The sequence below is a fragment of the Taudactylus pleione genome, unplaced genomic scaffold (assembly GCF_031769625.1).
Source record: "Taudactylus pleione unplaced genomic scaffold, aTauple2 ptg000367l, whole genome shotgun sequence".
Classification (NCBI taxonomy): Eukaryota; Metazoa; Chordata; class Amphibia; order Anura; family Myobatrachidae; genus Taudactylus; species Taudactylus pleione.
In genome coordinates this window covers 2,857,858-2,882,299 of record NW_028284768.1, presented here as the reverse complement: position 1 = coordinate 2,882,299, position 24,442 = coordinate 2,857,858, and the positions used below count along the sequence as shown (strand labels likewise).

The window sequence follows — 24,442 nt, the reverse complement described above, 5'->3', positions numbered from 1 at the left end:
CACTAGACGGACTGCGGATTCAGACTTTTACATGCACCGGCTTCCTTCATAGAGTCCTGGCGGCCATTTTGTGGGCTGAATGAAGAATGAAATCGGGCAAAAGAATGAGGCCTATCAAATCACTAGGAAGCAGTGACATCCCACAGTACATCGTGTATTTTGCAGTTCTTAGAAATGTCACGTGAAGGCAGCCTGCCGACACAACAGGAACAAGTTACATAACTGAGGATCGAGACCCCCCCACATTGAACATTGGCTGAGTGGACAAAATGGCTGCCTCTACTGGGCCATCATTTACATGGCATAAAACAAGACTATTTGACCTGATGCACCCAGATTTTGGGCAAAGCACAGGAGATCGTGAGGCAAGCTAACGGTTTTTGCAGAGAAGTTGGGTGCGGAATGAGGACGTTCCACCTAGATGTTCAGAGCAGCCCAAAAAACAAGATTTCATTTTGCAGAGTATTTTTAGGTGTATTCCATGTAGTGCTACCGCCATTGGTCCAAAGCTGATGGAGACCAGGATGTATAATTACAAAAGCTTCTGAACAGTAAAAGTTGATGTGCTGGCCAAAGCAACCATTCAAATACCAGCTATCACTTTCTAGAATGTACTAGATAAATGATAGCTTCCATCTGATTGGAGATGTTGCCCATAGCAACCACATTTTTTTTTTTCTTTTTAGAAGCTTTAGACCATCTGGTCTCTTCCTATATTTTTTTTTTTTAGAAGCTTTAGACCATCTGGTCTCTTCCTATATTTTTTTAATGAGATATATTTTGCACTGGCACAGAATTGCATTTTAAAAGGGCACACAGTATTTTGCCTAATGCTAAGAAAAAAAAAAGTTCTAACATACAACACTGTAATAAAGACAAGCCAGACGTCCCTTTACTCTCATTACCGATGTATGCCATAAACAGTGCTAAACCAACCTCTACTTTAAGAGACTAAGGGGTCTATTTACTAAGCAGTGTTAGGAGACAGAGTGAAAAGTGATAAGGTGCCAGCCAATCAGCTCCCAACTGTAATTTTTCAAACACAGCCTGTGAGATGACAGTTAGGAGCTGATTGGCTGGCACCTTATCACTTTTCACTCTGTCTCCTAACACTGCTTAGTAAATAGACCTCTAAAATGTAAAGTTTTATTTAAAACAATAGGTTGTTGTAAAGAGCAAGAATGTTGGGCTTTTAATATGATTTTCACACTTCTACACAGTGCGGCTCGAGAGCAGACAGTAGGGGGGCATCTTTAAGTGTGCTGGGTGAACTATCTAGGACTTAGGGGTGGGTGCCCTCCAGCTGTTGTTGAGCTACAAATCCCAGCATGCCTTGCAACAGATTTAGCATGGCCAAACAGCAAAACTGTGGCATGGCACGCTGGGATGTATAGTTCTACAACAGCTGGGGGGCTGCTTATTACCCACCCCTAACTGGTGCACCAATACAAAACCAAGCAGTTACACTGCGCGATTACTGCGTTTCCTAAATAAGATCTACTACGCGATCCCGCATGGGATAAAAGGTGCTATAACACATATACATTCATTTTATAAATATCCCTATGAAAATGAAAGGTTAAAAATGGTTGCCATGGGTTACAGGTTTCATACAGATTTCACACATTCATTTTTCCTTTGCTAAATCTAATGCAATAATTTGACTTAGATACCGTATAAACTGTGATGAACAATACGCTGTCAATAACTATGAGAGAAAAGGCTCTATGAGATATATCTAGCTGTGGTAAATAGCTCTGAATAAATACTAAACTTGTTTGAATAGCCTCAGCTTCACGATTCTATAATCAGCCATTGTGCTGTGAGGAAAAAATTAAACCGTCGCAAACAAATAATTCTATTCCTATCCACCTCAATAGAAGAGAGTGCAGCTATAATGGGTAATTACATGATTCATGTCTTATTATTCCCGGGATAAACAAAACAAGTTCTAATGGAAAATGTTGCTGTGCAACCAATCTGTTCTTATGAAAAAGCATCTGACAATAGGACAGCTCAATTAGGTTTATATAGGTATAATGAGTCGCCCGTAGCAACTAACTATTAGAACGCAGCAAAAAGCTTTTGTTTTCGGCAATATTATTTTGTGCTTAACCTCATGTCCCAAGTTCTCATGGCTGGGGTGGTCAACGTGTGGCATCTAACAGCAGAAAATAAGGTAATCCCCAATAAGTGGATCTTTATTTAAAGGGTAACGAAACCTTATGGTTGGAACGGACTCACAACTTCCAAATATGTTACACTGTTCCATTAGCATAGTGTATAGGAGGCCCAAGCACAGGTGAGTGCGAGTCGGTCGTATTTGCAACTGTACTGGGTACACAGAAAAACCTGCAAGATCTGTTAGATCTGATCTGGCGCAAATTCTTTTACACGGTTGAAATATACATCCTAAATATTCTCCTGTCCCTTCCCTTCTTCATTTTACGGCCATCTTGCTTTGTAATATGAAATCGCGTTTTTTGTACTGTTCCACAAAGCTAGGCGCAACCGCCCTGTACCGCCTCAGTAAGTGAGGGCATCCCTTGCTCACTCTTCCTATTGGCTGCTTCTATTGCAAAGCAAACGCCGCCATCTTGTTCCACCAAATGTGTGGGTGCAAATCTGGCTGCACTTGCAAAATTAGAGGAGCAAAGACCACCAAATATCTAGGTTATGAACTGAGCCTCTTCCAGTTTGTGCTTCATAAATGGATCCTAATACGACGTGCTGGGGAACGTGGCCAGAATATCATTAAAAAACAAAAACAAATGAAACGGCTACTAATCTCCCCCTCGGCCTGATACAACGTATACAATTAGGTGTGAGGCCAAACGGGTTCCTAAGGCTTTGTGCCCAGGCCGTGTGGCAGGTGAGCTCCTAGCTTATCTCTTCCATTTACATGTAATTATGCATACTGTAGATTTAAAGACATACTAAATATGCCATTAACGTAGATAATAAAATAAATCAGGAGACAGTTTTAGCACATGTGGCAGTTTCCAGAAAGTTAATATTGCTACAGGCTATACTATATTTCTGAATACTGTAAATAAATGCATAAAAATAATGGGAAAGGAACCATGTACCAATATATTGAGAGGAATGATTGGTTAGGATCCTGGCAATCTGGAATTCCATTCTCTCCCCTGTAGAACGCTCATCTATTGTAATTACATGGTGCAAATCGCATGAATTTGCTCCTTCCAGAATTGACCTTTCTAGACTGCTGATTGATTTGTGTCCAAAAACGAGCAACCGCTTTAAGATAATTTGAATAATTTAATCAGTTTTGATCCTGTTGCAAATATGCATATCCATAAAACATTATTTTATTGTATTCCCCCAGCCAGAGAGTCTATCTTTATAATAATATAGAGCATAATGGCCAATTGTGCAAATATGGTATTTGATAGAGGTGGGATATTGTCAGTTTAGTGCAGCACATAAATGACTTCTCCCTAGGACGCCATCGCCCTCTGCTGGCCGCAGAGTGTATAGACACATCTGGAGGCCCTGGGATCATCAGTCTTTGGCTTCCTATTGTATCAGCCATTGTTCAGCAAAGAATAATGCAAAAGATAGCCCTACAGCTAATAACAGTTACAAGCTGCAGACCTTGCTGCCAAGTCTGTTAATGTAATCTCCTACATTGTGAAGGGTTAGTGCTTTAGTAGATATTAATATAGGCATGAAGAGTAAATGATAATGCAAATACACATTAGAGTGTGCAAAACAGTCAAACAGTGAAATGTGACATAAACAGAACATATTGTAAAAGTGCTATAAAGGAACATAATGGGCTAAATTTAGAGTCAAAGGCAAACACAGCTACTGTGTACAAAAAAGTGCACCCGATAGTTATAAGCAGACCCCGGCCTAGTACACTATAAAATGCGGTGTAAAACTAGAACTGGCCAGGAGATGTGTCCGTAGCATGTAAGAGTAGGTAGGATCTGCATTTGCAATGTCACATTTCGTCCTGCTGCAGACCCTGCACCTGCTGTAACTCTAACGCAGCCCCAATATGATAGAAAATATGCTGTAGAAACTGCAAGCAATAGGTTTGTAACAAACAGCAACAGTAGAGCATAAGGCATGCAGTATACAGATGCGTCCTCACACAGCATTGATGCAGTTGCGCCAAACAGCCCTTCTCGGCGCGCCAGGTCCCGTGAGACTCGGCTAGCAACGGCCACCTTTTTGCAGAAAATACATCTTTGGGCCATATTCAATTAGAGGTGAAAAGTCCGTTATCGGCGATAATTTATCGCTGATTATGTAATATTCGCCAGTTTCACTTATCCCCATATTCAATTTCAAAGACTTTTCGCAGGTGCAAAAAGTCTTTGTAAAAAAAACGGGGATAAGTTTTCACCACTGCTTAGGTGGCGAAAAAAAGTGCAGAATTGGGGTTTTGGGGTGTAGAATTAAAAAAAGTATCCTGCACCCCTTGGAATGTCCCCTTTAAGTAATCTGTGTCAATTTTGTTTTTAAAATAAGTATAGGACACCCCAAAAAAAGAGGTTTTATTTTGGGGGCAAAAAATAAAATAAAATTGGGGGACAAACTTAAAAACTAGCCAAATTGATTTAGGGGGGGTCCCCATGTATGCGGCAGGTGTTTTCTAGAATGTGGGTGGTTGCGGCAGGTGGATTTTTGAAGAATTTTTAAAAAGCATTTTAAAAAACTTAAAAATATGTTTGCACCCATTTTCATGTACCCCAAATTTGATGGGATTAGTTATTTAAAAAAAATAAAATAAAGCTAAATGCTATTCTTCACCACTTCTTCAAACACACATTAATGCACCTACCGCGGCTGTTTAAAAACCCCAATTACCTTCAGCAGGCCAACTGGGGGTTCCCATAGTGATCCCCCATGTAAGACCATCGTTTGGCAGGTGACAGGCTGATTTTACCAAAAACTTACAGGACTTTTCGATACTTACCTTTCCGCCAATTCCTAATTGAATACGGGGATAAGCGGGAACGCGCCTAATACTTTATCCCCTGGAAAAACGGCGATTATGGTGAAAAGTACGACCTCTGACCTTTCGCCTCAAATTGAATATGCCCCTAAGACGCACATTCCGGGCAAATATCAAATTAATCAGCACAGTCTCCTGGTGCGTCCTATTCCCATCGCGTTGCAGGCACATTTTCGGCAATAAAGACACCCGATGATAGCAGTGTTGCACGGGACCTGGCGGCTTTACTCCTGCCGGGCGTTTCGAGCCGTGTGGCATATGGAGGCTAGGTGTGTGAGGACACAGCTTAATTTATGCTGAAACCTAACGGGGATTCCCGTTTTAAATAATCCTCCAGTAAATCCACTCCCTTACCTATAATGTTATTTACTAGTATAGGTCCCATATGTACTTAGCAGGCTCCCGGCACTCACATGTATCTGGGACCTCTGAAGTTTACCCATGACGTCCATGGGCTCTCTGTTCCATTGTGGCAGGGCATGCTGAAATGTTTAGTTCCACAGCAGCCGGAGGGACGCATGTTGATTTAGCAAACGCCGGAGACTGGTTATATGCGAGTGCAAAAACAGCAAATGGCGGTGCTAGCCCAAACAAAGTATTATAGGGCGAGTAGTGGATTTACTGGAAACATACTATACTGTAAGAGGAAGATCCCTTTCACAGAGTAACGAAATTACATTTCCTAGCATGCTCTGGCATCTACTGGTTGTCAAGGCATTATGGTAGATATAGTTTACCAAGACCTTGCTATAAAACTACTCCCATCTTCTTAGAATATTTATACCTACCTTAGGCAATGGCTTCTGAAAAGCCTGCATGGCCAGGAGGATTGGTGCAGCTGTTGGCCAATTGTAATATCTGAGGGGGGGGGGGGGGGGGGAGAGATAGGAGTCATAAAACATATACAACGGAGAACTATAATACAATAGGAAACGTGCAGTATTCAAATAACGTCATTTGCAATGGCACAAATAAGAGAAAAAATACATAATGAGATACGAATTCCCCATAGAATACTGCAAAGGTCGAGGAAACGAGTAAAGCTTCACTTTCCTCAATGGAGTACAAGGAACTAATAATAATGTGCTGTTCTATGAATTATTCAGTGTGGGAACAGCTAGGTTACATATAGCAAAAAAAACACACCGCTATACTAAGAGAAAAAAAAAAACTTTTTAGCTTCAAATTTTTAGAAAACTTACTCAGCATTTCCACACTGTAGCTATGGAAACTAATGTCTGCTAATATCTATAATCAAGAGGAGAATAAATTATAAGAATAAATAACTTGCCACGCTGTTCTGCAAGACTCAAGTGACTCTTTGTACAACTGTATGTATAATTGTATATAAAGGCATAGTTCTGTTAATTAACTACACCTCTGTCTGAGAGACATTCGCGGAAATCTATGAAACATTTGCAGTGATCTGTTCCCATAGTAACCAGAGACATTTGCTTTCAGTTTCTAAACTAAGCATACAGGTTGCTATGGGTTACAGTATATTGGTGGGTTCCTATTGGCTTACACCATATTGATTGGTGGCAAGGAGTTAAAGCATATTGGTGCAAGCACCATACAGATGGGTCGATACACATCTAGCCTACTGGCATGTTAAACAGCCCTTCTAGTCGTGCCATGCCGTGGCGTGACTCAGTAGCGATGAGCGTCCTTTTTTGTGTGTCTTTTTACATTCAAAGTCGTCTTATTCGCACAACGATATTAATAGATGGCACAAGCAGCTTCTGCTGATTAAAATGATATGCAGCATGCCTATGTTCTCTGTACGACTGCAGGTTTATCTGCATGCAAAATGCTACGTTACCCTGTTACAGCCGCTGACACTGTAACGTAGCATTTCGCATGCAGATACACCCGCACTTTCTCAGAGAACATAGGCATGCTGCATATCATTTTAATCAGCAGAAGCTGCTTGTGCTATCTATTCACACCGTTGTGCATATAATACACACTTAATAGGTAAAAAGACACACAAATAGTCGCTTGGCACTACAGAGTCACACTGAGCTTCCGCGTTATGTGTGGCGCGACGGAGGATAGATGTATGTGGGCACATCTGTAGCAGGTCCCCAATAATATATACTACAATAATATATACTACAAACAGACAACTGTGCAGATCTACATTACACAGAGCAATGAATATTTATTTTTAAGTTCTTTACATTTATTAACAGGATATAAGAGGACGGGGCTGCTGTGACCACTGTAGCGACTTTTGCCGCTCTATGCGAATGCTAGTAAAAGTAGATAGATTACATTACTGTGCCCATCCTAATTGGGAGTATCACAAGTGGCAGAGATAGGGGCACGGATGAGCAGTTGGACATTGGTGAATGTAGACAAGAATAGAACGTCTCTTGTAAAGATATAAATGTGTCCAAAACACGATTCTATAATAAAAGTTACAACTTTAAGAACTGCAGATTAATATGAGGGGCAAATATGTTGAACATACTCGGACATAATAAAATAAACATAAAACAAAACTGGCACATACTTGTTTCCAATTTTCACAACAAGGTTCGGATCATCGATGATGGAAGGATTGTCCACAAACTGCTGGTACGTTACCACCTGCTTTATAAACTGATCTGCAGCGAGGAGAAAGCGTGGACAATAGGGAGCAAAGATTAGTACAACCGAATTGTGTGAGGCGTAATCAGCACAGCAGACGGATAAAACATAACAACCATATCCAATGAGATTTCAATCACGTCACCAAGGGTGTATTTAGGATAAGAGAGGACTGGGCTGGCTTTCAGTGATGCCCATGCGTTTAATGGTCCATGTGTACCTCCTAGTATTATAGAACTACCCCGGTCCTGCAGTGATAGGAAGAAAACATGCTCTGCAATTCTATGTGTTGTGGTCATAATGACGCTGATCCCCATAGGGGAAAAAAAACTGCTGCCCGCCCCCGGAGTTTATTTGTATTATATTATCTAATAAAGCAATTTTATGCTCAACTAGAATTCCAATAGAAAAAGAACCTTAACCTTTAATAATAATAAAATATATCATTCTAATTAACAGTTAATTAACTGGCGCTAATGTCATACTGCATATGTATTTGACTAATAAAATGTAAATTTGATTCCATAAAAATCAGGAACGTCACTATACAACTATAGATTGTATCACTTAGTCGGACTGGTAAATAACCAGTCTTGTTTTATTACATAATTGCTCCCAATTGAAAAGCGTCGCGGGATATGTTGGCGCTATGTAAAAAAAAAAAAAAAGTTAATATATAATAATGAAACTTTTGTAAAAATGCTCATTTCATCAGGCACATTGTGGCCTGTGTGTGGTCAGTGAAAGTTCTGTAACCCAACCCTAGATGCTATAGTCAGAATATACGTACTTTCCCAAAAGTAACTAATTCCAGAAAAGCGCATATATACCTGTTTATAGTAAGTTACTAAGTAAAGTTTTGAAAATGATCATCATCATCTACTATGAATAACATGGACAATTAGGAGAAAGGATGGAGCTGGAACCAGGGCAGGCTGGATGATAATACAAGGGGGACAGGATAGCCAGAATGATGTAGGGAATATACAGACCAGGGATTATGAGGATGATGAGGAGGTGGGAGCAGCATTAGCCATTACATGTAAAGGGGGGGGCAGTAATGGGTATCGTATAAGACCCCCATGTTGTCAAAGGTCGATCCTGGCAATCCGTTTTCTTCATAAGCATGTTGTAATTGTGAACTAAAATTCACATACGTCCAGCATTGATCAACGACTAGCAATTAATGTAATTAATATACAAACAAAAGCAGTTCTCTGCATGATGTCTAAAGGTGCATGATGTCTAAACGATTTTTTGAACGATTATCGTTAAACGATATCGTTTAACGATAATCGTTTGAAAGAATCGTTCACTTTCTGAGTCAAACGATGAACGATTATTGTTCATGCGCGTTCACGTTTGTAGTTTGTAGTTCAGTCAGACTTGTCAACTCAACGATTTTCATTAAGTTAATATGCAAAAATCGTTTGTAGTTCATAAAAATCGTTCATTACATTTAAATGAACATAGTAAATGAACAACTTTAGTAAACGATTTTAGTTCATTTTTTCAAGGTAGAAAATAGTTTACTAAAATCGTTCATTAACTAAATCGTTGTGTGTGTATGCAGCTTTATGCATATATGTTACACTATACACTCACTTTATTAGATACAGCTGTTTAGTACTTGGTAGGACTCCCCCTTTGCTCCTAACACAGTCTGGATTTTTCATGGCATTAGATTGAACAACGTGCTGGAAACATTCCTTAGAGCAGGTTCTCCACCACAATCTTCTAGTACAGGGGTAGGCAACCCAGCTGTTGTAGAACTACACATCCCAGCACACCATGCCACAGTTTTGATATTTAGCCATGCTAAAACTGTTGCAGGGCATGCTGAGATGTGTAGTTCAACAGCATCTGGAGGGCCACTTATTACTCACCCCTAATCTAGTAAACACTAACAGGTCATGTTTTAAGGATTTCTGCCTGTGGAAGCAGGTGGGATAATGACTGACCCAGCAAAAATAGATGAACTCATCTGGGTATGATTAAAGAAATGCACAAAACACGACCTGTTAGTGGTACTGGAGGATTATGGTTGAGAACCCTGACTTAGAGATTGTGGCCCATGGTGACAAGATGGCACCACACAGTTGCTGCAGATTTTTCCGCTGCAAATCTCCTCTTCTACCACATACCATAGGTGCTCTATTGGACGGAGATCTGGTGACTACGGAAGCCATTGGAGTACACTCAACTCATTGTCAGGTTCGTGGAACCAGCACGAGACGACGTGTGCTTTGTGAATGGCGCTTTAATCTGTTGAAATTAGCCGTTAGAAGAGGAGTATGACCATAAAGGGTATACTATGGTAAGATGTGGCATTTACAGTAAACAGTGCCCAGGTGGTGTTAAAGGGCCTGGCTTAGCTGACGGGAGCGGAACCTGGTGGGGTCTTTTGCTGTCGCGCCATCCACTTCAAAGTCCAACGTGGTGTGCGTTCAGAGATGTGATCTAAAGAAAGTTTTTTTAAGTTACCGTAGTCTACCTGCCCAGTTTGAACCAGTCTATTCTCCTCTAGCCTCTCTCATTAACAGGGTGATTTTGGCATCTGAACTGGCACTAAATAGATAGGGTTTATTTTGCCCACCATACTCTATAAACTCTAGAGACTTGCATGTGAAACTCCCAGGAGATCACCAGTTTCTGAGATGCTCAAACCACCCTGTCTGGTACCAACAAACTTTAATGCCACTTAAATCTGGAGTTTAGTCTGAACAACAACTGATCCTCTTGATCATGTCTACATGCTTTTATACAGTGAATTGCTGCCAGGATTGTCTAATTAGATAAAGATATTTGCATTGACACGCACGTTTAAAGGGGTAGCTAATAAAATGGACATGGAGTACACTTTAATAGGCAACGACTGTAAAAATACTGTCCGTCCTCTGTAGCTTTTAAAAATGTCTATTAAATTTTTTCACTATTGTTCTCAGAAGATCACTAGCAATAATCAAATTTCTGGCTGGGCACAGCTGTATAGCGCTCTTGCAGGAGTCACCTAGAACAAAAAGACTACAGAGACAGTAGCTCTTTATTACAGCACCAAGTCTGTGTTATTAGAACAGACATGCCTAACACAAACAGATGGCACACATGAGCCGCTGGCTGTGGGAGCTGTTTGCTTTATTTTTAATGAGGATGTTTTAATGAAATTTGCAAAGTATACTGTAAGATACTAGAACAAATTATTATAAATATTTCAGTCGTACATTTCTAATAAACAAAACAAACAAAAAAAAAAGAACATAGAACACAGCACAAAGTTCCATAAATAAAATATTCATGTTGTTTGCATGTACTCAAGACACAGAACCTGCCCAAATTAGGTCTCATTTTGACAGGGCATTCATAACGTTTAATGGCAAAACGAGATTATAGGAGACGTACATCCTAACAAATTGCTTTGAAGACTGAACCAGTTTGTACTGAAAGATTTCTGTCACAGAAATAGTGATTTTTATTCTTTCTCCTCAGTTTTGTATAAGGTGATCTGGTGCACAATTACCAAGTGTGTATTTAAGTAAAGTCATTTTGCTCATCTAAAGGACATATTCTCTTAGCAAAATGGCGGCAAAATTTAGGGAAGATGGTGACTACCATTAAGCTGGAAAATGTGTTAACTGATGAACAGTGGCGGCTCCAGAAGCAGGGCTACAGCGCGGTCCAAAATTCAAATAGGGGAGCCACACCAACTGGCAGCGATGTTTGGCGGCATTTGGGGTGATCGTTTACTGTGGCTCCCCTATTTCAATTTTGGACCGTGCTGCAGCCCCACCTCTGGAGCCGCCATTGCTGATGAATGATTTTGACACAAAATGTGTTGACCTGGGTTTCATGCCGCTATTGCCAATTCCAAAATTCTATGCATCCCCTCCAAGGGCATCTATTACATTAGCTGCACTGACACAGACGTTCCTTCTCACTAGGCTCAATATATTCTCTCTCTCTTTCCAAATGTGTCTACCTGACATTGGACTTCTCTTTCCAGAAAAAAAGCATAATGTTTAACCTCAACGAATGTGGATTAATCCAAGTGGGGCTACTCAGGTTGTTTGTATTGTATTATAGGTAGTTTGTAAGTGCCATCAAACTGGGGCAATTTAAGAGAGGAGGATGCCCGTGTGCAGGCACCATGCAGACCACACGTCTCTGCGGCGCAACAGGCTCTGGCATTGTGCCAGAGACCATTGCATGTGTACAAAGCACTGGGAAAATGGCCGCTTTGCCAGTTTCCAGTGATTTCTGCTGCTGCCGCTCAGACACAGGACTCTGCAGAGGTGAGTATAATTATATGGGTGCAGGGTGGTGTGGTGTGGGCCCCCTTGGACCCAGTGGCCTGTGTGCAGCGCACACCCTGCACCCATTATAGATAAGCCAATGCTATCAGATACTATTATATAGCCTAAATATGTATAAGTGCTGTAAGAAATTTGTTCAAAACAAAACTGCATATTGGTTGCCATGTGTTACGGCGCTTTGTATTCATAAATAAGCCACAAATACCCCCATTTTTATCACTACTAGTAAATGGACCCAGCATATGGAGGGCCACCTAGACCAGCCCTAGCTCCACCTCGTACCACCCTGTCCAATCTATCGCCTCTTCCCAGTGCAACGGTCCACCACCACTGCTGAATATTATTGCATATAAATAGAGCTTCCATTCAACACAGTGCTGTACAGAGAATATTTGTCATTCATATCAGACCCTGATCCATTGGTGCTTAAAGTCTAAGGGGGAAATATATTAAATCTTCAAAATATTGCAGAAGTGGACAAGTGGAGACTTTGGAGCTCATTCAGACCAGCTCGCAAGTTGCAGTCGCTCGCTGGCAAAAAGGGGCCGGAAATTTAAATGAAGTGCTCGCACTGCGTCACGTAAGGACGCCCTCTATGTTGTAGCGAGCTACGGCAAAGTGCGCTCGCAAGTGTCTAAAGACGCACCCTTGCCACTCGCAACAAACGTCATCTCCGGGAAGGATTAACTGAGACCATCGAGAGCCATCGGAGCTGCTCGCAGCCCTTGGGGTTGCCTTAACCCGCCGCTAGCACAGCAATCAGTGTGGGCTGAAATACATGCAGGTGACGTGTACAATGACGCTACTTTACTTATTATGCACGCCCTTTAAACGGCGTTTTGGCTGCCTGAAACGCCTGCGTTCGCACATCCACTCCCCCATTCACAAGTACCGTCTCCTGTTACCACCCACAAATGGCACTGCCACTCAAAGCAGCGACCTGATAGTGGCTTACGAGCAACCAAAATCAGATCGCAAAGACTGGCTTGCGCACGCGCACTGCAAATTATACGCATGTGTAGATGGGCGAAAATCGCTCAGAGCGAGCGAGCGCAACTTAGCGACCGGGTCTGAATCAGGTCCTTTGCCCATAGCAACCAATCAGCTGCTAGTTAGCATTCATCAAGTGCATTCTATAAAATGATAGGTAAAAACTAATTGGTTGCTATGGGCAACTTCTCCACTGGTCCACTTTTCTACACTTTAGAAGTTTTACTACATCTCCACCTAAATTCCCAACATACAAGCATGCACACACACTACAGTCAATTTAGTCAGAATCCTATTAACCTACCAGTATGTTTTTGAAGCGTGGGAAGAAACCGAATGCATGGAAAAAAACCACACATTAAAAAGGAGAACATACAAACTCCACACTGACAAGTCATGGTCATGAATTGAACTCATTACCTCAGTCATGCGTGTCAGCAATGTGACTATTGTGCCATATCCTCCCCTCTAGACTGTAAGTTTCCACAAGCAGGATCCTCTTCCCTCCTGGGCTCCTCCCCTGCCCACATTGGCACCAAACTTTTAAGCTCTACAGGCAGTGCTACCTCTGGACCGGTATGTACTAAAGGAAAAGGGGGTTTTACCGCATTTCCATATGTACTAAGCCCCGGCCGTCCTTTTATCGGTACAGAGGGTAACGCCAGAAAAACCTAGCGTTACCCTATAGAAGCCTATGGGCTTCTTACCGCATCCTGCACCCGATGGTTCGCCACCGCCTCACCACCCCGCAGTCGCCCAGCACTGGCCCCTACTCACCTGAGTGTCCTGGTCGCCGGCCCGTGCTCCTCCTGGGTCCTTGACTCCTCCTCCTAATCTTCTGGGTGCAGGGAGGAGGAGGAGGAAGAGGAGCCCGGAACGTCCTGCACAAGTCACCAGCAGGAAGTTCCCGGGCTCAGAGGGGGCGGGGTCTCTGTCGGACTCCGCCCCCTCCCACAGAGACCCCGCCACCAGGCATCGGCTGCTTCGCAAAGAGCAGCTGTTCCCGCAAGAGCTGTCCTTTGCGATACTAATCACATATGTTAGTACATATGCGAATAGTAAGGTTGCGGTGACTGGCGGTATGTACACCGCAATCTTAGTACATCCCGCCCTGTATATGAAACCATGTTTATATAGTTTGTATCCCATGTTCTATACTGTATTTCTTTTCCTCTTGTTTTATTTGTACTTTTTAGGCTTACTTACTTTGTAAGGCGCTGCGGTACCCTTGTGGCACCATATAAATAACAGATAATATGATATAATGATAATCGTGCTGCACACTATATTGATATGGGGGTACCATAAATAAATATTTTCCCTGACAGATTAAGTTATATCCTATGAATCTGTAATGCAGCTGTAGCACACCAGCATTTCAAATACAAGTGCACATATTTAATTATTGTTTTCTTACTTTTAAAACCTTGCCGAAAAGGAAACCTTTGGACCCTACAAGCTTTGTCATGGGATTTGTTACCAATATAAAAAGGTAAATGGTTTATATTCCAAAAGGGTCCAGTATCTGTTGGGCCGGCAAACCATGTACCATACTGCACCTGAGGTAATTTACAATAGAAGGATGACATCATTACCTTACACCTACAAAATAATTTGCTTGGAAACATATACTGCTCTTAGTTTGGATGCTGGCAGGGCCCCTTTAAATAGCAGATAATCTGGCTTTCTACCTTAATGCTGTGTTTTATTTCTCTGAGAAGGAAGGCTGCTCATGTCTGTGCTGTGTATTCTTTGTTCTCAGAAAGCCTGTGTTCCTCTAGGTCAGGATGACAGAGTGCAGTGTAGGCAATGGACCATTTTATGTTTGTGCAATCTAAACTAAAATACAAAGAGAGCAGCTGGCGCGCTGCCAGGGAGAGAAGCCGATTTTTACGCCACACGATTCCAGGCTGCAACAAATGACGGGAGCCGCGATTAACCCGTCAACGGCAGAACAGCGGTAAAAATAGTTTCAGTCTTGGGAATAGACTGGGTAAAGTGTATTGGGGTGTATAGCAACAGCTACACCCGAATAATGAAGCAGGTATACAGTACATCTAAGGTATGGATCGGGATAAAGGTCATAAGCTGCAGAATACCATTTTCACACATTTGCCTATACTCCCGGAATGTCCTGGTGACTCCAAATTACAGGGAATACTGCCCCCTTCCCCAGTGCGTTGGGTGGGAATGGGGACTGATTATGCGTTTTGCATCATATTAGATCATCACGGCTCCCACTCCTCGTTGTGCCATGACCAGAATGACGCACACTGCGCTAATAGGCCCCCAGGACGATATAAAACACAGCCCCATTCGGCGACAATATATAACAGATATCAAAGTATCTACAATGTCGTATAGTCCTGTCTTACAGTATAATGTACAGTTCAATGAGATTCAATAGTCATTCATACCGATGTTAAAAACAATTTTAGTTTATGGAGTAAATAAGGTTAATTCTGTATATAACTAAGCTGCATAAAATGCCACCATGCTCTGCACCAAGTTACCACGTTAGGAGGAAGGTGCTGCTCTACACAAAGTAGGCAGAGAAGGAGTGACAGTTTTGCATACTTGCTGAATAGAAACACATAGCGGAAAATAGAATACAGAAAGAAAGTTGTTGTCTGTGTTTGTATACATCCTATTCTGATCAAAACATTTAAGCTCACAGTCCAATGTCAGGGTATCCCTTGACGCTGGGATGGAAGTGTAAATATTTTGAACCAGATCCTCATACTTTTATTTGGTAGAGACACACAAATTTGCAGTGGCGGTGACCATCGGCGACAACCATGGTGTCTCTGTTTTGGAATTATTTATGACACATTGCCATGTAGCTGGTACCATGTATACTATGGGTAAAACTATATTTGTTATTCGTTTTAAAACAAAGCAGGAAATATAGCATCATTTTTGCAACAGGATTTAAAGCAGATTTAAAGCAGAGAGAGGGTGAATTCAATTAGCCACGAAAAGCAGAGGTCGGCGAAAAGAGCGCTGATTTCACCTCATTCGCCTGTTTGAACGTGAGGCTTTCGCCATGCGCGTCCGCACTTTTCTCCCTATTCAATTCCTAAACAGGCGCAAACGCAGACAGGCGAATGTAGGGAATAGCGAAACTAGCGAATAGGACAGCATATTTTGGGGAAATCAGTCTGTACCTCAAAAAAAGCCTCCCTGACCCAGGGAATCAATATAGATAGCCCTAATAAAAGTATTTAGTGATCTTAAAATGAGTCAAAGGGCTGTTATATGCATGTTTGCATAAGTGTGGAAAAATTAAATTAAGCAATGTTTTTTGAGAAAAATAAGTAACGCAGATAAATTTGGGGTACATGTAAATGGGGACTAGTATATTATGGGGACTCTAAAATGAAGATTGTAAAAAAATCTCAAAAATACACCTGCTGCAGCCTCCTGCAATCTTAAAAACACCTGCCTCAACCTCTTAGCCCCCCCAAATACCGGGCCGCCTATTTTTTACCCATTTTTTAACACTTTTTACATTTTCGCCCCAAAAATGGCAAGTCGTTTTTGGGTGTTTTAAGTTTTTTTTTTTTGCCGTATTAGTCATTGGGGGTGTTGAATCAAGTTCCCACATTTGTACCCCAAAATAGAGATTTTGCACCTACATTTCGCCTGCCTCCGGGTGGAGAAACTTATTCGCCTGTTTTTGCCTATGGAGGTGACACTTGTACGTCTGTGTGTGACTGCGTCTGAATCTATATACAAAGTGCTATGATGCAGCGACCGCAGCTTTTCTCCACCTCAAGTTCCGTTGTGCTTCGTACATGTGTGTCCACTTACATCTTATGGTGCCTACACACTTGGCAATGTGCTCAGGATCCAACATCGTGTACGATTTCCCTTGTAGCTCCTCCCCGGCAGCTCTGCACACGATTTGGTGTATAAAGTGTCCAATTTACAAACGATCTATCGAGCATCCAGACTTTTTCCAGTGCATTTGTGTCCCAGATAGGCTGATCTGCCCCAGATCTGAAGATGCAATGTGCGACCAGCGGGGACGCGCATCGCATCGTGATTGGGGACTTACAATTTGGGCAGTTTTTACACGATTCGTCTTTCCAATTCGTCGGAATTGGCCAGATCACGTAAAAAAAAAATCGGTAAGTGTGTAGGCACCGTTATACTTCCCTGCGCATTAAACAGCCCTTCTAGTCACGCCATGCCGTAACTCAGTAGTGCCGAGGGTCTTTTTGTGTGACTTTTAGGTTCAAATGCGTCTTATTCACAAAACGAATAGAACGCACAAGCAGCTTCTGCTGATTAAAATGATATGCATCATGTCTATATTCTGTGTGTGGCTGCGGGTGTATCTGCACGCGAAATGCTTCGTTACAGTGTCACAGCCGCTTACACTAACATATGGAGAAGGGAGGTACGTTACAGTGTCACAGCCGCTGACACTAACATATGGAGAAGGGAGGTACGTTACAGTGTCACAGCAGCTGACACTAACATATGGAGAAGGGAGGTACGTTACAGTGTCACAGCCGCTTACACTAACATATGGAGAAGGGATGTACGTTACAGTGTCACAGCCGCTGACACTAACATATGGAGAAGGGATGTACGTTACAGTGTCACAGCCACTGACACGAACATATGGAGAAGGGAGGTACGTTACAGTGTCACAGCCGCTGACACTAACATATGGAGAAGGGAGGTACGTTACAGTGTCACAGCCGCTGACACTAACATATGGAGAAGGGATGTACGTTACAGTGTCACAGCCACTGACACTAACATATGGAGAAGGGAGGTACATTACAGTGTCACAGCCGCTGACACTAACATATGGAGAAGGGATGTACGTTACAGTGTCACAGCCGCTGACACTAACATATGGAGAAGGGAGGTACATTACAGTGTTACAGCCACTGACACTAACATATGGAGAAGGGAGGTAAGTTACAGTGTCACAGCCGCTGACACTAACATATGGAGAAGGGAGGTACGTTACAGTGTCACAGCCGCTTACACTAACATATGGAGAAGGGAGGTACGTTACAGTGTCACAGCCGCTTACACTAACATATGGAGAAGGGAGGTACGTTACAGTGTCACAGCCACTGACACTAACATATGGAGAAGGGAGGTACATTACAGTGTCACAGCCGCTGACACTAACATATGGAGAAGGGAGGTACGTTACAGTGTTACAGCCACTGACACTAACATACGGAGAAGGGAGGTACGTTACAGTGTCACAGCCGCTGACACTAACATATGGAGAAGGGAGGTAAAACACAGATGCAGTGAGATATTTTAATATCAGAGTAACACCAAACTATATATTCTTACTCCATGGTTTATATCTAAACATTTAATTCTGGGAATTAGTAGTCCCCTAACTACATACAATGATAAAGCAACTATACAATTGCACAGATTAAAAGACATTCCATTATACCTTTTGTCAATTCTTTATTGTCGGTGAGGCCCCCGCATAGCGATATAGCAATGGACGGCAGATCTCGTAACCCATCAGAGATGCTTTCCACTCCGCTGTCCACCCCAGAGCTTCCCACAGACTGCGGCGACTGGTTGGCAGAACGTGACCCGTTATCTCCTGAGCTCTTCCCAGCTGAGGCCGAATCCCCACTGGAAGGACATGGGGACGTAAATAAGATACTGGTGGTGTTTGTCCAATATAAATAAACACACATACTGTATACACACTACTGATCTACATATAAAGTTAAAAAAACAATATGGTGCATTATCAAAACTCTACACTGTGTTATAGTTGTACTGGACTCCTCTCTCCTTCACACCACACACTCAGCACCTCTCGCAGTCCTGCCGTTTCCATCTCAGAAATATTTCCCGGATCAGACCCGTTCTCACCCAGGATGCTACTAAAACCCTTATACACTCACTGGTCATCTCCCCCTATCTGGCTTCCCTGACTCCCACCTCCCTCCACTCCAATCTGTCCTCAATGCTGCTGCTCGGCTAATCTTCCTCTCCATGCGTTCAAAATCTGCCCCCCTCTCCTACAAGCCCTCCACTGGCTCCGCTTCCCCTTCAGAACCCAATTCAAGGCTCTCACACTCACTTACAAAACCCTCACCCAATCTTCTCCCATTTACATCTCTGATCTCATCTCCCTTCAAACTCCCACCCGCCCACTTCGCTCAACAAATGCACGCCTCCTCTCCTGCCAACTGATTACTTCCTCACACTCCCGCCTCCAAGATTTTGCCCGTGCTGCTCCCCACCTCTGGAACTCTCTCCCTCTCACCGTCAGACTTTCCACCTCTCTACAAATCTTCAAATGGACTCTCAAGACCCATTACTTCATCAAAGCTTTCCAGCTCCCATCCTAACTCACTGCTACATGCTCTTTCCTCCCTGTCTCCTGATTGATTTTTGTTTTTATGGGATTCAAATAAGCACCATTATTGATATACCACAAACAATTGATAATCAAAATGTGTACAACTAACTCCAAACGGTAAAGTAATTTGCATGTGCGCACACGCACACACACGCACACGCACACACACACACACCAATTAATAATACAGAGTTAAAATACGTATAATGATTAATTTCTAAAACAAATAATGAAGTCAGAATGTAAAATCTATCAAAACAAAAAAGGACAATAGGGCACTAAACAGAGAAGATGTAAAAAATTAATTAGTATTAATTGATATGCCTAGAAACCCGCTGCTTCCAGAGAGGAGCTGACCCTCATAGAAATAATACAAATGGAAAAACAGAGTCAATTGGTATATATCATGAATAAAAAATAATAAATATATTGTAAATAATGGAAATTTAATATACTAAACAACAAATTAGCATGAAATCAAAAGTAGGAAAAGTTGACAAATGAACATATAAAAATGCACATGTTAAAATACATAAAAATAATTAAGATGACATGAGTCCATTGTTAACCGCCGCACACTTCTTGTAATGAATTCAGTTATCAGCCAAAGTTGCAATTGGATATTCTCCTGATAATTGAATGTAACCAAATGTTGCAAAACTTATAAGCGAGTGTAACTTCCTTTGGAACTGTATTAGAGGGTTCTGAAACCGTAATCAATTCCAAATGGGTCTTGGCAGGAGTCCTGATCTAAAGTCCCTCTGTAAATCAGCCAATTATTGGATGTCTGGAAATATAAAAAAATCTCCTTTGCTGATTGATATCCATTTGTGCCACAAAACACCGCAAAAATACCACATTAAATTAAATCAACATCACAGTGGTCCATAGGTGGTTATAACACATTATGCCACAGAGTATTGCCCCTTAAAACGCTAACTGAATTAATTACAAGAAGTGTGCGGCGGTTACCAGCTGACTCATGTCATCTTAATTATTTTCATGTATTAGAACATGTGCATTTTTATGTTTATTTGTCGACTTTTCCTTCCTTTGATTTCATGCTAAATTGTTTTTCAGTATATTAAATTTACATTATTTACAATATTTATTATTTTTTATTCATGATCTATACCAATTGACTCTGCACTTTCATCTGCTGTTTTTCAGAATGTAAAATCTATATAGACATCACTGACTACCCCTAACCCATAATCATAAAGAAAGGAGAGATTATCCCAACTATAAGTGATTAGGAGAAGGTCATAAACTGACAGACCTTCCCAACACGACGCGCCCTGACTTGGTGCTTACTGGGCCATTTATAAGCAGGTCATAAATCCTAACAGGGAGTGGGGCAAAGAAGTCATAGCACCCACCGCATTCCAATTACCAGCTCTTTTTATTACCAGCCACAGTAAAACCCAGGCAGAGTGTACCAGTATATTGGTCACTGGGGGGGAGGAAGTTAGTGCCCTGTGCACTTTTCACTGTAGCTACTAATAAAATGACTAATAACTGAATTTTGTGGATGTTATGACTGTTTTTGTCCTTCTAATTAAAAGCAGATTATACAGCATTGTAATTTAGCGTCATTTGCTTGTTCAGCTAGAGGGCGGGATTTATGTAGCTGAAAAATGCATTAAAACCTCAGAAAACTGATGTTTATAGAGGTTTTTCCATAATACATATGGTTCTCCGTATGTACTAAAGTGGTCTGCAGCAGGTATCGGAGATAGAGGGCTGCTATGGGCCCTTGTGCATCAAGCTCCGGAAAAGGAACCCTACCCTCTGTGTGCAGACATTGGACCGGTACCAGGAGATACGTTATCCAGAAAGATCGGATAACCAGGAAGGGGTACGATAGTAATTGCTGTTGCTTGGTAATGATGTCATACGCACACACAAACAGTAAAGTCCATCCATTGCATTATTTCCTGCATTCTATGTAAATCAGAAGTGGGTAAACCCTGCGTGCAGTCCTGAAACAGCAATACGAGAAGTCATTTATTCATAGAAAAACATATTAACCTTTTGGGGAAGTATAATGCTGCAATTTCAGGATCCATGCAGGTTATCTCCTCCAAATACACCCCGTCAGTCCCGAGATGGCGGCTTCGCTTGTCTGAAATAAAGAAAAATGTAGAAATCAGAGAGATAAACGGAGGCAATGTATTATTCTGTAGAGTACATACATATTTATATATAGAAGATATAATCAGCTGGCCATAATAGAAATGGAAAAAAAACTATACTAGAGGTGGCGATTTTACGCAGCTTAGCGCAGACATTGTAAGATAAGACTCACATCATTTAGCAGTGTCGGGATTGAGACAGAAAAGCTCATTATAAAATACGTGACTGTAAATATACTGTAATAGATATCCGTATCTTTGTCACTCTCTGATACAGCCTTTCAAAGATGACAATATCTCTCATTACGGTGTCCAGCTTAGGACATGCCTCATTCCAGAGAGTGAGATATATTAGGATTCATGTACATAGTGCCAACAAATGATGCAGCTATTTGTATAGAGAGTATATTATATGTCCATGCAGGTTAGGAATATTATGTCGAAGTTGGCCATGTCGACACTGTCGATATTCTGACCATGTCGACATGTTATCAATGTCTTTTAGATAAGTCTGTCCCTAGCCCTAACGTAACCCTAAGCCTAATGTCGACATTTCATGTAAGAATTCTGTTCATATTGACGTTTTTAGAGTGTCGACATTCTGGTGTCGACATAGTGATTGTCGAACTAGTGACTGCATACCACCAAAGCAAGCAGTGCATTATAAACACATATAATCAATGGTGCACATAAGTGTGAAAATAGTAACTTCTAGAAATAGTTTTCCTGAGGACTGGGAAACACCGATGGTGGAGAGGGGCTTCTAGTGCCAAATAAGAAAAAGTAGTTGCATTGCAGATAGAAAACACTACCTTACCCCTCCTAACACAGTATTTGCTGTATATAACAATTAAATAGTACTATTGAAGCTGTAAATATATTTGCCACTGGATCAGAAATACACATCTAAAATACCTTGAAGCGACACAGCCTTTTTAGTGCTTGCGACACAAAGTATCTACCCACCTCCATTTTATTTTCCGAATGTAGTTTTGCAGTTGTTGCTAATCCCAGTTTAGGAGTATTTTCATATATAAGGCAGGGTCGGACTGCCCATCAGTTCTGGCAAATGTCACAAGGGCCGATGGCCAGATGGGCCAGTCCGGCCAGTGCCGCCGAGGGCGGGGCCCGCGTCAGCAGCGTGCCCGGCCACATCACTCTGTACATGTAGTGCTGTGACTGCCAGGCCCCTATCCTGCTGTGCACCGAGCCGCTGCCACCCGCACCCGCACCTCCTACATCAATAAATGTGGCTGACGGGCGGCGCTAGACAAAGACTCAGCCCGCCTCCCTCCCTCAGTCCTCCCATTGTGCATGACATGATGCAGTGACGTGCATCTGTCTTTCCTGCCGCACAAAGAGGAGCCAACGGCGCTGTGAGAAGAGAGAGAAGACCACGTGGATGCCAGTGACACGAGTAAGTGGTGTAGGAGGAGTTCTGAGGGTGGCATAAGGTGCGCAAGAAAGAGGTACGTTTGAAAGAGCTGCATGAGGTGGGGGGGGGGAGGCACATGAGGGGAGATAAACTGTGTGAGGGATAAGCGGTGTCAGGGCCAGGAAGAGCTGTGACAGGGGGAGAGATGTGTGGCATAATGCGTTTTAAGGGGCAATATTGTGTGGCATAACAAGAGATATGGTAAGAACTTACCTTTGTTAACTCTGTTTCTACGAAGTCCATAGGGTCCACAGGGTTGACCTTGGGGTTATAGCTGGATCAGGATCCATGGGCACCACACAGTTAAGCTTTTAGCTCCCAGGATGCACTTGGGTCCTCCCCTATACCCCACCCCCGAGCCACAGGCACCTCAGTTGGTAAGCAGCTAAGGCCGGAGGAGAATATGGAACAGAGAGAAGGAAAACTCTAACACACAAGAAACTATACTCACAGAAATGGGAGACGAAAAAACGGTGACCAGCCACACAGCCCATATGAAGCCAGGTGCGTCAGGGCGGGCGCCCTGTGGACCCTATGGACTTCGTAGAAACAGAGATAACAAAGGTAAGTTCTTACCATATCTCTTGTTTTCTACTTCAGGGTCCATAGGGGGTCCACAGGGTTGACCTTGGGGATGTCCCAAAGCAGTTCAACTAAGGGCGGGGACGCTCCTGTGCTGAAAGGAGCACCCAGCGCCCAAAGGATGCATCCTGAGAGGCGAAGGTGTCAAACGCATAGAACCTCAAAAACTTTTGAATTGAAGACCAAGTGGCCGCCTTACACAGCTGAACAGCAGAGGCGCCACGTCTAGTAGCCCAAGAGGGACCCACAGAACGAGTGGAATGAGCCTTAACAGAGGCTGGCACAGGTAAACCCTCCTGTGCATAAGCCTCACAAATAACGGAACAAAGCCAACGGGCTAACGCTTGTTTGTTGGCAGGCCAACCCCTCTTGTGAAAACCAAAGAGGATAAACAAGGAATCCGACTTCCTAACCGAAGCCGTCCAGTCCACATAAATTCTAAGCGCCCGGACCACATCTAAGGAAGTCTCACCAGCTGAAAGATCAGGGGACTGAAAAGCTGGCACAACAAGTTCCTGATTAATGTGGAACTTCGAGACCACTTTGGGCAAAAACTCAGGACGAGTGCGGAGCACCGCTCTGTCCTGGTGAAAAATCAGAAAAGGAGGGCGACAGGAAAGCGCCCCCAATTCAGACACCCTCCTGGCCGAAGCAATTGCCAGGAGAAAGACAGTCTTAAATGTCAGCCACTTGAGCTCTACCGACTCAAGAGGCTCAAACGGAGGACCCTGCAGGACCCGTAGAACCAACGCCAAGTCCCAAGGAGCCACAGGAGGCACAAAGGGAGGCTGGATCCTGAGAACACCTTGGAAAAAGGTGTGAACATCCGGTAGTATTGCAATCCGCCGTTGAAACCACACGGACAAGGCGGACACATGAACCCTCAGAGATGCAAGGCGTAAGCCGAGGTCCAATCCTGATTGAAGAAATTCCAAGATCCTAGAAACTCTGAACACCTGAGGATCATAATGTCTGGACTCACACCACTGAAAGGAAGTGTGCCACACCCTGTGATAAATCCGTGCTGAAGCAGGC

At 42.6% G+C, this 24,442-nt stretch overlaps 1 protein-coding gene across 7 annotated transcripts in view; it reads right to left on the bottom strand.

The window, feature by feature from the left end:
- The window catches only part of LPIN1 (lipin 1), a 208,383-nt gene that overhangs the window by 26,276 nt on the left and 157,665 nt on the right, over nucleotides 1-24,442 (bottom strand). For all 7 annotated transcript variants that reach the window (XM_088444612.1, XM_088444618.1, XM_088444614.1 and 4 more), the window contains 4 exons: nucleotides 21,287-21,380; nucleotides 18,326-18,516; nucleotides 7,509-7,602; nucleotides 5,779-5,848 (listed from right to left, as the gene is read on the bottom strand). In XM_088444612.1, coding sequence (XP_088300738.1) covers nucleotides 5,779-5,848; nucleotides 7,509-7,602; nucleotides 18,326-18,516; nucleotides 21,287-21,380 — 449 coding nt within the window. The remainder of the gene's footprint in view (nucleotides 1-5,778; nucleotides 5,849-7,508; nucleotides 7,603-18,325; nucleotides 18,517-21,286; nucleotides 21,381-24,442) is intronic.